Consider the following 14,778-nt stretch of genomic DNA (forward strand, 5'->3'; position numbering starts at 1 on the left):
TGGGAAATGTTCGAAATAGGTGAAAATAATCAATGTCCAATTTTTTTTGCTTCTCAAGAGCCCCTTTTTACCCCTTTCCGCTTCAGAAATAATTTCTGGTAACACAACTGCATCATACAAGTGGAATAAAAAAAGGAAATAGTTATTTTATGTTCGTTAATAGCAAATTTGAATATTTTTTCTGTGATTCGATTATCCGGAAACCTCGATTATCAGGAATAAATTTTTTTTGATGTTCCGGAGAATCGAGTCCGACCTGTAATTGGATCGATTGTGGTATTTTCTTATGTAATTGTCCCTAATATCACGGTACCACTGAAGCATCTCTGGATTGTATTGAAACTTTTCCGAATCCGACCAAAACTTTACCAAACCTTTGTAAGCATCAGTAAACGGAAGGAGACGTTTCTGCAGGCAGTCTTTCCCATGCTATTTCGAGTCCACGGTGTTGTTGTGAGAATAACCTTGATTTTTTGTTCACAGTTGCAAATCGTTTGCCAATTCGAAAACTTCCTAACAAATTTAAAACAGCTGAGGTTTTAGGGCCTTAGAGCTGCCCAAAATCCATTTTCACGTACGTTCCGTCATCCTAATGGATGACATGTCTTCGTACTTCATCAAAGCCTTGTTGTGCAACTTTCAAACGCGTCTTTTCAAGTGTCCTTTGATCCCAACAACAATTGTACTTTCACGAAAACGTTTCAGCACATCATACACGGTCGATATACACTTTTTTTTGACGAATTTTAAACGTCAAATTTCTTCTTTTTCTGAATATCTGTCGAAAGAAACAGGTTTTTACAAACATTTTGCTGTCGCTACTGTAAAATGAATATTGATTTCAAATTCTAAGCGTTTCAAAAACATACCAAAAAATTAAATAAATTCGACTCATTGAGCAAAGCATTGAGCATTGAACGTAATTTTTTTTGTTCGTTATTCTTCCAGAATCACAAGAACTGAACACCCCTCCGGTGGTCGTGGTCGACCGAAACTGGCTGATACGGGAGAACACCACCGTGGGCACTATGATCAAGCAAGTTGTTGCCGAAGACAGCGACAACGACGAACTGGAGTTTGGATTAGATCCCCTAGGCAATGGCATGTTGCAGCCGTTCGTGATCGACCCCCAGACCGGTTACGTATACCTGAATGAAAGTCTTGAAGGAAAAGTAAGTACCGGATTTATTATCTTAAACAGCCAAGTGACTACTATTTTAACTACATTTTAGGCTGGACAAAACTTCTTCTTCTACGTAACGGTCACGGACGGTCTAGTCACATCGAAGAACGAAGTCTACGTTAACATCCTGAACAAAAATGCTACCAATGTTTACAACACACGTGCCTTCACACCGGACGTGAATCACTTGCGACGGATCTTACCACCCGGTTTACACCTACCAGGAATCAGTTCTATTCCACAGGCACCACCTCCACCTCCACCTTTTCCACCAAAACCGACGCAACCCTTTGACAGCAACCAACAACAACCGTCACTGTCATCGACAACCAAACAAACGAAAACCTATCCGGACAGATCGGATTCCACCACTGAGGCGTCATCAGCGGTGTCCGGTAATGGAACCGTTACCAAGCTCGCACCAGTGTCGACCGATGGAGCTACAGGCCCATCGAGTTCGATACCACCAGTGTCCCATTCAACTACGACCGGCACTAGAGTCAGCAGTAGTACAGTAAATCCCATCCGTGGAAAACCCACCAGCAGCGGCACCGATGGTCACCAGCTTACGTCCGTCGTTTCGGTGATCATCTCGGTGGTAGCCATCTTCCTAACTGCCGGTCTGATCGCGGTCTGCATCTTCCGCAAGTATCTGTGCGCCATCAGTAAAACACTCAAAAAGAAGAACAAAATCGATAAAGCCAAAAAGTCAAACCAAAGCAATCTCAGTAGCAATATCACCTCGAGCACGACAGCCGAGGACAGCAGGAACTCGATCGGCATGAATCACTGGAGTGGACCGATGGCATTCAGCAATCGCTATATATCGCCCTGGGATCGGGACCAGAACGGACATCTGCAGGTATGTCTATTTTTTTTATCCTCGTTACGAATTTGAGCTTAGAACTTTTGTAATGCTTCCAGGTCACCTCCCAACTATCGTCGGCCAGTTCGAACAATTCGGGTATGAACGGTTGCCTCAAGGATCGCTGGGAATTCCCTCGGCACCGGCTGAAAGTGTTCAACATCCTTGGCGAGGGTGCCTTCGGCCAGGTGTGGCGTTGCGAGGCGACCGACATCGACGGCAAAGAGGGCATCTCCACAACGGCCGTCAAGACCCTGAAGGAAAACGCTAGCGAAGCGGAACGGAACGATCTACTGTCGGAGCTTCAGGTACTGAAGTCTCTCGAGCCACACATCAACGTGGTCCGGTTGCTCGGTTGCTGCACCGAGAAGGACCCCATTTTCGTGATACTAGAATACGTCAACATGGGTAAACTGCAAACGTTCCTGCGGAACTCGCGTGTTGAGAAGTGAGTTGATCTTGTTAGAAATCAGCGAAATGCAAATCTATTGTCTACTTTTCTATTACAGACACTACGGAAATACACACGGAAAATCAAAAATCCTAACATCTGGAGATTTGACCTCATTTATGTATCAAGTAGCGAGAGGAATGGATTTCCTAACTTCACGAGGGGTAAGTCTTCGTAATGGCCCATCATCGTTCATTCCACATTATACATTTTAGATTATCCATCGGGATTTGGCGGCACGAAATATCCTAATCACGGAGGATCACACTTGTAAGGTTGCCGATTTCGGTTTCGCTAGAGACATCGTCACCTCAAAAGTGTACGAGCGGAAGAGCGAAGGCCGCCTGCCGATTCGGTGGATGGCCACCGAGTCGCTGTACGACAACATCTTCACCGTCAAGTCGGACATCTGGAGCTTCGGTATTTTGATGTGGGAGATTGTCACGCTCGGTTCCACGCCCTATCCGGGCATCGCGGCCGCGGATGTTATGCGAAAAGTACGGGACGGATATCGGCTGGAAAAACCGGAGCACTGTCGCCGCGAGCTGTACAACATCATGTTCTACTGCTGGGCCAAAGACCCGAACGAGCGTCCCGATTTCCCGGAGGTAGTTGAAATGTTGGACCGACTGCTGCAGACTGAGACGGACTACATCGAGCTGGAACGGTTTCCCGATCACAATTACTACAATATGCTCAATATGAGCGGCGAAAAGCTGTAACTCGGCCGAGATTAAAAACCGAAAGGTGACGATGTAAATAATCTTAAAATTGTGATAAGTTTGGCATCTAGTGAACTATTTATATTTACCTGACAAGTCGCCGCGCAATAAATTCCGGCTAGTGTGTACATTGTATTTTCTCCTGTTAGTAAACGTATTTCAAATTGTACATATAATACTAATAAAATCGGATTTTCCACTGAATCTTATCATTGTGCGTATTTTTTTACTCAAATGACTAGTTAAGGTATCAATTCACAGACATCAATTCAAATATATAGTCTTAAGGTTATCACTTTTCAGTATCCACTCTGATTCTACGAGCGATTCTCAATGTCGTCCGGTGCGTAAGTCTTGACATTCGAAATCCCGCTCTGGAAATATTTAGGGAATTTTATTTTAATTCGTGGCTTCCGAAAACTTCCATTCGGAACGCTGCTGCTCAAACTGCTTTCGGTACTAATCTCATCACTACTGGTCTTTGGTTCTGAAATGAAAACAAAAAATGTATTACAATTAACAAACCCCACAACACGATGCGAAATACTTACTTTTTCTACCGTTTCTTGTAGTATACTCTAAGCAACTTTGATACAGAAATGCATACTGATCACTAGTCTGAACCATTTTGACCCGCTGACGGCGCAACTGCTTCACCGTGTCGTATATGTTGATTTTTTTCTCCTGCTGTATTCGCTGAATGATGATATCGAGGGCAATCAATGTCCCTGTTCGACCCACTCCGGCACTGAAAAAAAGACGATGGTTTGATATTTCGAAACAAATAAACAACCGGAAGACAAACCTGCAGTGAACAACGACTGGCAGCGCGAGGTTCTTTCGCTCCGAGCGTACCGCTTTGATGAATCGGATCAAATCCGTCGGACTAGCGGGGCAACCGTGGTCTGGCCACACTAGGAAATGATAGTGGAAGACTGCTCTACGGATGTTTCCCTGAAAAAAATACATATTTGTATTTCATCCCCCTTTCTTAGTCATCATTTAAACGAATTTGCGTGCAAAGTGTAAAACTCAAGCTACCACCCATTTACGGATTTGGGTTGGACTAAGAAATTCACTTCTCAAGTTGATTGAGAAAATAATGGATAAATATATCCGTGATGAGATCTTAAAGACTCCCCGCTGCATTGGAACCAACATGCCTATCAAAGCAGCAAGTCAACAGAAACTACTCTTCACAGCTTAGTGACGTTGATTGAAAAATCCCTGAATTATCAGAAGACGGCGCTATGTGCCTTTCTTGATATTGAAGGGGCCTTCGATAACACGTCCTTTGCATCAATTAATACGACTCTTTTCAATAAGGGAATCGACCACACTTCAAGGAGCTGAATACACGCAATGCTATCTAGCAGAGTGATCACAGCAACCTTGGGAGATTCGTCTGTTACAATGTCGGTGATCAAGGGATGCCCGCAAGGAGGAGTTCTCTCGCCCTTGTTATGGTCACTAGTTGTCGATGCACTTCTCACAGCTTGGTTATGTAGTCATTGTATTCGCCGATGACATCGTCCTCATCGTCAGAGGTAAACACGATGCAACACTGTTGAGCCGAATACAAGCGGCTCTGAATGCCACCATGTTATGGTGTCTACAGGAGGGTCTAAACATAAACCCCTCAAAAAAGTAGGAGGGTGGTATTCAAGACACGACCGCATGACGTTGACTACCGTATTCTTATATTCGCCCGGCCGTACCCGATCAGTCAAAAATATCAGGATTATAACAAATCTTGATATATTGTAACGCACTTTTCGCATCAACTTGTGTTCTAAATTTGGTCTCGTTAATAGTTAAAATATCAAAATTTCTATCAAAATCATTTACTGATTATAACAAATTATAGCAAGTTTTGTAGATTTTCGGCAGAAAAAGATCAGAATTAGTTAGAATGTACAATATTTTCTTGATTGAATAACAAGTTTTGTTTTAAATATGCTTTAGAAAAACACACTTTTGAACATTCAAGTGTATGGTAACAGAATTTGATATAATTTTGTACTTTTTACCATTCTGGCATATCAAAAATATTACAGGCTTTGTTATTTCTATCAAGTTCAGATATGTTTGTGTTACCCGTTTGTTATAATCGTTTGATCGGGTAGGCCAATGTACAGCCGTAAGTAGAGCTATACATTACTGCCTTACTGTGAATAAGAGGTACAAAAACCGAATATAATATAGATATTATCAAATTTATATGCTTGAAAACATGTTATAACAGCGACAAGTATATGCAGTTGTGAAAACTTGCTGACCTCATTATAAACTGAATTGAATTTCCTACCTCGAGTCGAAGGTCCTTCTCCAGCGTCCCAATCAGTTGAAAGCGTATTACCTTTAACCTCTAGCGTGTCGTCTTGATCTCGTTCTTGCCCAGCAATCGTTCTTCGTACCTTCGGAGAAATCGTCTTCTGCCGATCCTTCGCACGCTTCCGAGAATTGCGCTTATAGATCATGTTCATGTGTCGAGACATTGCGAAGATTCTCAATATGTTCGTTTTAGCACTAGACGAAACTGCTAGCAAATTACTATAGCTGTAAACCTTTATAACAAAAATCCGTAACGTCCGTATGTCACTGGTGCGGTTTTGGAATCAAAATGATGGGGTGAAAGGTTCGAACGGTACGTTTTATACCAAGGCTTCGTCAGATAAATAAAAAGAAGGAGGGACTACATAGGTGATGGAATGGTAAGGAAAAATTTTTCTTGAAAGCTGCGCCGGCCGCTGTCGTAATATTAACACCAACACAAACATGCATTTTTGCTTGATTTTTTCCGCTATCAGCAGCATTTGGTAAAACAGAAAATTCAATTAGCCGCTTCTGTAACAAAATTTCGAGGCACCAAAAGGGGCCAGGTGCCGAATATATTTTTGTTTTTGGTTAGTCCGTCCAGAATTCCAGCCATTTTAGTATTTAGCAGAGCCATTTATTACTAACAGCCATCAGCATAACGAGTAAAACCGGCACGAGATGACCGGTACTCTTGTCTTTCCTCCTTTCAGCTGCTATCACCTAGCGTCCGCATGTCGCTGGTGCAGTTTTGGAATCAAAATGATGGGGCGCCGGCCGCTGTCGTAAAATTAACACCAACAAACAGATGCATATTTGCAAGGTTTTATCCGCTAGCAGCAGCATTTTGTAATAAAACAGAAAATTCAATTAGCCGCTTCTGTAACAAAATTTCGAGGCACCAAAAGGGGCCAGGTGCCGAATATATCCATGTTTTTGGTCAGTCCGTCCAGAATTCTTTCCAGATAGCGTCCGTATGTAGCCGGTACGGTTTAGTAATGAAACTGATGGGGTGAAATGTTCGAACGGTACGTTTTATACCAAGGCTTCGTCAGATAAATAAAAAGAAGGAGGGACTACATAGGTGATGGAATGGTAAGGAAAATTTTTTCTTGAAAGCTGCGCCGGCCGCTGTCGTAATATTAACACCAACACAAACATGCATTCATACAAGGTTTTTTCCGCTTGCAGCAGCATTTGGTAAAACAGAAAATTCAATTAGCCGCTTCTGTAACAAAATTTCAAGGCACCAAAAGGTGCCAGTTGCCGATTATAGTTTCCTGGTTAGTCCGTCCAGAATTCCAACCATTTAAGTGTTTTGCAGAAGCCATTTACTACTAAAGCCACCAGCATAACGGGTGAAACCGGCACGAGATGACCGGTACTATTTTGTCTTTCCTCCTTTCAGCTGCTAACACCTAGCGCTGTCGTGAAATTAACATCAACATAAACATGCATTTTTGGAAGGTTTTTTTCCGCTAACAGCAGCAATTGTAAAACATAAAATTCAACTAACCGCTTCTATTTTAAAACTGCGAGGCACCAAAAGGTGCCAGTTGCCGATTTCTTGTTTACTGGTTTCCGTCCAGAATTCCAGCCATTTTAGTATTTTGCAGTAGCCACCAGCATCACGGGTCAAACCGGCACGAGATGACCGTTACTATTTTGTTTTCCTCCTTTTAGCTGCTAACACCGAGCGTCCGTATGTATCCGGTACGGTTTATTAGTGAAACTGATGGGGTGAAATGTTCGAACGATACGTTTTATACCAAGGCTTCGTCAGATAATTAGAAAGAAGGCGGGGCTACATAGATGATGGAATGGTAGAGACAAATGTTTCTTGAAAGCTGCGCCGGCCGCTGTCGTAATATTAACACCAACACAAACATGCATTTATGCAAAGTTTTTTCCGCTAGCAGCAGCATTTGGTAAAACAGAAAATTCAATTAGCCGCTTCTGTACCAAAATTTCGAGGCAACAAAAGGTGCCAGTTGCCGATTATAGTTTCCTGGTTAGGCCGTCCAGAATTCCAGCCATTTAAGTGTTTTGCAGTAGCCATTTACTACTAAAGCCACCAGCATAACGGGTGAAACCGGCACGAGATGACCGGTACTATTTTGTATTTCCTCCTTTCAGCTGCTATCACCTAGCGTCCGCATGTCACTGGTGCGGTTTTGGAATCAGAATTATGGGGCGCCGGCCGCTGTCGTAATATTAACACCAACAAAAAATGCATATTTGCAAGGTTTTTTCCGCTAGCAGCAGCATAAACATCGGAAACAGAAAGTGACAACAACAATAACAACAAAGTCAGATCGATTGTATCCGTTAGTGTCGACTGTGCTTGGGAAGAGAGGTAGTGATTGGCTGCGCGGTATGATTTAGACAATCGATATTAATTACCAATTTTTCAATAGTGTATCTCAAACAAAAGATTGTTTTTGTTACATAAATTTAACCGTAAAAGAATTTCTGATCGATTGATGCCAAAACCTCGAAAACCTGATTATAGATGACTGCAAAATAAGCGCTCAAAACCTGACCACTTTTCTCTGGTTTTCCCTGGTTGAATTACTAGATTTTCAAATTCAGGGGCCTAACTTCGATATAGACGTTAGTCAACGTCAAAACAGTCCTAATTCCATTCAGTAGACGAAGGAAGATCTCTATCACTCCTCCAACACTGAATGGAGTTAGACTGAGCTTCAGCAATGAAGTCAAAAACCTCGGAATTATTCTGGATAAGAAACTGAACTGGTCTGCACAACTGGATCATGCCGCTAAGAAAGCGACCTCGGCGATCAGGGCCTGCAGAACTCTGTTCGGTAAGACCTGGGGACTAGAACCAGACTTGGCACTCTGGTCTTACAAGACCATCGCCCGACCCAGAATCACCTGTGCTGCCCTTGTGTAATGGCCTAAGGTGAACAGAGTGACTGCTCAAGCCAAACTCAAAAAAGTTCAAAGACTTACATGTCTTTCGGTTACCAGCACTATGCGAACAACTCCAACTGCAGCCATGGAAGCTATGCTCTGCCTACTGCCACTACATCTTCATGTGAAAAAGGAAGCAGAGCTTGGGAGCGGTTGCAAAGGAGGGAATCTATACCCGAAGGGGACCAAATCGGCCACCTTCGCATACTTAGGGAGTTTAAACTAACTCCGCTATTAACTACAGTCTCCGACTGGATGGGCGTTAGGACCAACATGGATATTCCGTACAGAGTGATGGAAACAAACCGCTCTATGTGGAACAATGGAGAGCCCAATCTTCCACCCCACATCGTCAATTTTTATACGGATGGCTCGAAAATGGGATTTCTAACGGGATCTGGTATATACGGACGCGGTATCAGGGAAACGTTTTCCCTGGGGAAATGGTCCACCGTTTTTCAAGTAGAGGTATATGCCATATATATCTGCGCAAAAAGATGTCTGAAACGCAACTACAGACATGCGAAAATCGGTATTTTCTCGGGCAGTCAAGCAGCATTTCTAGCACTTTAGTCCGTCAAATGCGCTTCCAAACTTGTTTGGGAATGCGTCGAAACTCTACGGGAACTTTCCCGACAGAACTCAGTTTTTCTGTTTTGGGTGCTCGGACATTGCGGAATCGAGGGTAATGAACACGCTGACTACCTAGCAAGATAGGGATCAGCTCAGCGGTTTATTGGCCCCGAGCCGTTTCTGGGTACGTCAAATTCCGCTTTCAAAAGCGAACTAATAACTTAGGAAAGGCTCGAAATAGCATCCCAATGGCAACAGGTACAGGGTTGTAGACAAGCTAAAAAGTTACTCTATCCGAACCCTGGAACCGCCAGAATGTTACTTAGTCTTGATCGTAGTGAACTACGGATAATCACGGGACTCCTTAGCGGACACTGTCTCGCTTTCTATCATTTGAAAAAAATCGGTGTAGTGTTGAACGACACCTGCCGATTCTGCAAATCTGAACCAGAGAGCTCAGAGCATTTGCTTTGCTCTTGCGGAGCTCTTGCTTCCTCTAGGTACAACTTCTTAGGAAGTTACCTTTTATTATTTATTATTTATTATTATTTATTTGTTTACATTCATCGGACAAACAGTCTAAATGAACACTTAAAAACCAATGACTAGAACTATATCTGCACATAAAAGTTTGCAACACGATCACTAAAAACAGTGAAGAAACATGAAACTCGAACAAATAATAATATCTATTGAATAGAGCGCACATAGTTCGAATAGGCTCGTTTTGTGAGTAGACCGTCCTATGTTGTTGGAGCCTCAAAAAGCTTCGTTGACGCAGTGAACGTGGCAGCACGTTCACATCCAATTTATTGAGATTCCAGGGCGCGTTAATCTCTTCTAGCAGGGTTTTTCCGACGAAAACCGCTTTTTGCTTTTGTAATTTACAGTCTTCTGGTAGTGCTAGACAGACGTCGTTGAAAAAAATGGTGAATAGTAGTGGCCCCTAGTTGCTGCCTTGCGGAACACCTGATCGGTTAACGAATTCTGCTGACTCCACGGAACCCAGTTTGACAGATAGTTGGCGATTGCTTAAATACGATTCGAACCAGTGGACAACGTTCGAGGACACACCAAGCCGGTCCAACTTAGCAAGCAGGATACGGTGGTTAACTCTGTCAAATGCCGCTTTCAGGTCGGTATAAACTGTATCGATTTATTACCCTTGTGGCATGGAGGCGAGGCACAGTGATGTGAATTGAGTTAGATAAGTTACAATGGATCTGCCAGGGAAGAATCCATGTTGCTCATGCGAAATATATGACTCTGCTGCCCGGAAGAGTCCTGCGATCGTAAGTATCTCGAACAGCTTTGAACCAGCACATAGTGAGGTAACTCCACGATAGTTAGATACGTCGCTTTTATTGCCTTTTTTTAGAACTGGAAACATAATCGACTTCTTCCAACATTCTGGAAATAGCGCTTGTGATAAGGACAGGTTAGATATGGCTTTCAATGGCGCACACAGTTCAACGGCGCATTTTATCAAAACTGTCGAAAGAATTCCATCTGGTCCAGGCGTTTTCGAGGACTTCAATTTTTTAACAGCTGCTAGGATATCTGTGTTATTAAAATCACGGCAGTGCATTGAAACCATACCAGTAAGGACATTGGCAAGCGCGCTCTCAATTTGTTGATTGTTGCATACTGCATCATCAAACATACTAGCAAAACGTTTCGCAAACAGATTACATATTGCTTGAGTGGAGCTCGCGGTTTCGCAGCCCAAAAACATGCTTGAAGGCAGACCATGTTCCTTCCGCTTCTCACTAACGAAAGCCCAAAACCGTTTTGGCTGAGTTTTTAAGGTTTTTTGCATTCGCATTACGTACCGTCCGTAGAGAGCTCTGTTGTAAAATTTATATTTGGTGCTCGCTTCAATGAATCTCTGTTTGGTGGCGGAATTTCGGTTGTTTAAGTAGAGCCTCAAAGTTCTAGAGCGTTGTTGTTTCAAATAACGAAGACGTCTATTGGTCCACGGAGGTGACATTCTTGGCGACGAACTGGTACGAATCTTGGAAAAAGCTGCGTAAGCGTTGCGTTGCGTTAGTGGAATGTGAAAGGCAAAAAGCAACTTTGTAACCCGGAATGCTATACTGATCAAATGCATCAGTTTCCACTATATGAGTTTCCGCTAGCAATACTAAAATTGGACGTGTTGTTTCCACTAGATGCCGCAAAGCAACATAATCTATACATATAAAAATGCAGCTCTGTCTGTCTGTCTGTCTATCTGTCAGTCTGTTCCATATAGGCTTGAAAACTACTGAGCCGATCGGCGTGAAATTTTGTATATGGGGGTTTTAGGGACCGAGAAAGGTGACTAAGATAGTTTGAGACCCCTCCCTCTTCTGGAAGGGAGGGGTTCCATACAAATGAAACACAAATTCATGCACATCTCGAAAACCAACCAAGTAAATGAAACCAAATTTGGCATGTGGATGTTTTTAAGAGTAACGAAAATGTCTATGTTGATTCGACACCCTTCCCTCTTCTGGAAAGGAGGGGTCCCATACAAATGAAACACAAATTTCTGAACATCTCAAAAAATAACCAAGCAAATGAAACCAAATTTGGCATGTGGATGTTCTTAGGAGTAACAAATATGTCCATGTTGATTCGACACCCTTCCCTCTTCTGGAAGGGAGGGGTCTCATACAAATGAAACACAAATTTCTGCATATCTCGAAAACTAACCAAGCAAATGAAACCAAATTTGGCATGTGGATGTTTTTAGGAGTAACAAATATGTCCATGTTGATTCGAAACCCTTCCCTCTTCTGGAAGGGAGGGGTCCCATACAAATGAAACACAAATTCCTGCACATCTCGAGAATTAACCAAGTAAATAGAACCAAATTTGTTAGGTGAATGTTTTTAGGGGTAGCAAATATATCCATAATGGTTTGACACCCCTCCCTCTTCTACAAGGGAGGGGTCCCATACAAATGAAACACGAATTTCGCACAGCTCGAACACCAATCAACCAAATACAACCAAATTTGGTATGTGAATGGTTTTAGAGGTAACAAGTATGAACATAGTGGTTAGACTCCCCTCCCTCTTCTGTGAGGAAGGGGTTCATAACAAATGAAGCACAAATTCCTGCTTATCTCGAGAACTAACCAACTAAACGGAACCAAATTTGGCAGGTGATTGTTTTTAGGGGTAACAAATATATCCATAATGATTTGACACCCCTCTCTCTTCTATAAGGGAGGGGTCCCATACAAATGAAACTCAAATTTCGCACAGCTCGAGAACCAATCAAGCGAATATAACCAAATTTGGCAGGTGAATGTTTTTAGGTGTAACAAACGTGTCCATATGATTCGATACCCTTCCTTCTTCTGGCATGTCTCCAAATACCATTTCGAAATCCAAGATGGCGACTTCCCGTTTCTGAAAAATAGCGACAAATGACCAAATACCACCCAACATGGGTATTTCCGGAATTGTTATGATGCACTGAAGCCACAAATCGACCTATCAACCTCAGACAACATTTTGAATTGTAAGAAGGCGACTTCCGGTGTCTGGAAAACAGCCGAAAATGACCAAATACCACACAATATGAGTGTTTCTTCAACCAGATTGACGCCCAGAGGCCAAAAATTTTCTCCTAATGCCATTTTGAAATCCAAGATGGCGACTTCCGGTTTCTGAAAAATAGAGGCAAATGACCAAATACCACCCAATATGGATATTTCCGGGATTGTTATGATGCACTGAAGCCACAAATCGACCTCAGACAACATTTTGAATTGTAAGATGGCGACTTCCGGTGTCTGGAAAACAGCCGAAAATGACCAAATACCACCCAATATGAGTGTTCCTTTAAGCAGATTTACGCTCAGAGGCCAGAAGTTTTTTACAAATGCCATTTTGAAATCCAAGATGGGTACTTACGGTTCCTGAAAAATTGCCCAAAGGACCAAATACCACCCAATGAGTATCACCGGATCCAGAATGATGCAAAGAGCTATAAATTGACTTTAGACAACAGTTTGAATTGAAAAATGGCAACTTCTGGGAAACAGCCGAAAATAACCGAATACTACTACATATGGAAATGATGTAGAGAAGCATTGACCCTGGACACCATTTTGAATTAGAAGATGACCACTTTCAGTTTCTGAAAAAAAAACGAAAATAACTGAAATGCACCCAATAAACATCCGGAATAGAGGTCATGTACGATAGCCAAAAGTCGAGGATGTTGTCATTCCGATAAAACCAATCATTTTTAAACGATATAATCAAATCGCAAGGAATCAATGAATTTGAAATGTTTAAAATTATTGAATTAAACACTAAAATAGGCGGGACAAAATTTGCCGGGTCAGCTAGTTTGTAGATAAACCAGCAATATTCAGATGTATCATTTCTAATTTCCTTTCACATTGCGTTTTCTTCAGCTGCTATTTACTTAACAACATGTTGCTCTTTATTTTCTCAAACAGTCTCCGAAATACTGGACACTGTGTACTAGATGCTAGATGTTCAGCGTCCAAATTTAAATTGAAGTTTTTATTAGATTTTAAACAATTTCATAAAATCAGTTGTTGAGCATTCCGATGTCTTGTGCTGTGCACTACACTTAGAGCATGTTTCGGAATTAACACACTCTGTGCTTTTATGACCAAATTCTCCACATTCGAAGCAACGTAGAACATAAATGGCCTCTTGAACAGAACACCTATCCCACCCAGTAGCGTAGCTAGGGGGGTGCGGTTGGTGCGGTCCGCACCAGGCCCACCACTCAAAGGGGCCCCAAAATCTTGCGAACACCGAACCGGTCAACATGCCCATCTGAACTCAACTTCATGTATTTGTGCTCGCCACTCTGCCCTCGTGATCCACACGGACAGAGTAAACGTGATACCGATGTTCATTTTTAATATGATTTGTGATTCGACTGACACCGAAGTTGAATGTTTCCCGATCGCAGAAAACATTCGATGCAACGTGGAAACACGTAACAAAGGAGCGATTTTTTGCGATGCTGAAAACGCTGTCTAGAGTTTTTGTTTAATTATTCATCTCATTAGGCCGACGTTCACGAAGAATGCCTGAGCGAACACCAGATTCACACAAAATTGTTGAACAAATAAACAAAATATGATTGCATGCTCTCATAGAATCGCCCATGAATGAAAATTTTTAAACTTAGTTAGTTTTATCCTGAATTTTGTAAAACAAACCATTTTTCACAACTTTCCCATACTCATCTCAAAACCTAAACCACTGCTTAGTTATTCATCTCACGACGCCCGCATATTCATCACACAGTTAATCACTTTGTTAATAAACGTAGCCGCATATCGTCGTAGTAGGTTACCGAGGTATCCGCTGTAGTTATTTACGCGCAAATTGGTATTCTAGATATCCACTGCAGTGCTGTCGATTTATGTCAATTATGTCGGAATTATTCAAATTTAAAGCTTGTTTTGGGAAATTTAAGGTGAACATTTTGAAAATTAATGTATTCTTAGTGTAGTGAGTGATTTTGTTTAGTGAATAATACAAAATGTAGTCCACAAATGATGAAAAAAAAACTGTGGTTGGCTGCTGAACGGATCTCGTTGTAGCCGTATAAAGCAATGGGTAGATTTCGTTTCCTTGGTTATATGATCGAGTTTTTCAGTGTAGATGCCTGACTATAATAACAAATTCAGAGATTTTAGGTGAATTTTTGAGGTTTCTGCTTCATGAGATATCTAAAGTGGACTAAT

The 14,778-nt window shown here is 42.0% G+C and overlaps 2 protein-coding genes across 10 annotated transcripts in view; one reads left to right on the forward strand and one right to left on the reverse strand.

Annotated features, from left to right (window-relative positions):
- LOC129722942 (tyrosine kinase receptor Cad96Ca) overlaps positions 1-3,433 on the forward strand; it is a 66,389-nt gene extending 62,956 nt beyond the window's left edge. For all 5 annotated transcript variants that reach the window (XM_055676813.1, XM_055676814.1, XM_055676815.1 and 2 more), the window contains exons 3-7: positions 949-1,172; positions 1,233-2,045; positions 2,108-2,496; positions 2,558-2,663; positions 2,715-3,433. In XM_055676813.1, coding sequence (XP_055532788.1) covers positions 949-1,172; positions 1,233-2,045; positions 2,108-2,496; positions 2,558-2,663; positions 2,715-3,221 — 2,039 coding nt within the window. In that variant the 3' untranslated portion in view covers positions 3,222-3,433. The remainder of the gene's footprint in view (positions 1-948; positions 1,173-1,232; positions 2,046-2,107; positions 2,497-2,557; positions 2,664-2,714) is intronic.
- The window catches only part of LOC129722940 (phosphatidylinositol phosphatase PTPRQ), a 55,818-nt gene continuing 44,312 nt past the window's right edge, over positions 3,273-14,778 (reverse strand). For all 5 annotated transcript variants that reach the window (XM_055676811.1, XM_055676810.1, XM_055676809.1 and 2 more), the window contains exons 11-13: positions 4,027-4,175; positions 3,773-3,969; positions 3,273-3,708 (exon numbers count right to left, since the gene is read on the reverse strand). In XM_055676811.1, coding sequence (XP_055532786.1) covers positions 3,539-3,708; positions 3,773-3,969; positions 4,027-4,175 — 516 coding nt within the window. In that variant the 3' untranslated portion in view covers positions 3,273-3,538. The remainder of the gene's footprint in view (positions 3,709-3,772; positions 3,970-4,026; positions 4,176-14,778) is intronic.

This window comes from Wyeomyia smithii, chromosome 2 (genome assembly GCF_029784165.1).
Source record: "Wyeomyia smithii strain HCP4-BCI-WySm-NY-G18 chromosome 2, ASM2978416v1, whole genome shotgun sequence".
NCBI lineage: Eukaryota > Metazoa > Arthropoda > Insecta > Diptera > Culicidae > Wyeomyia > Wyeomyia smithii.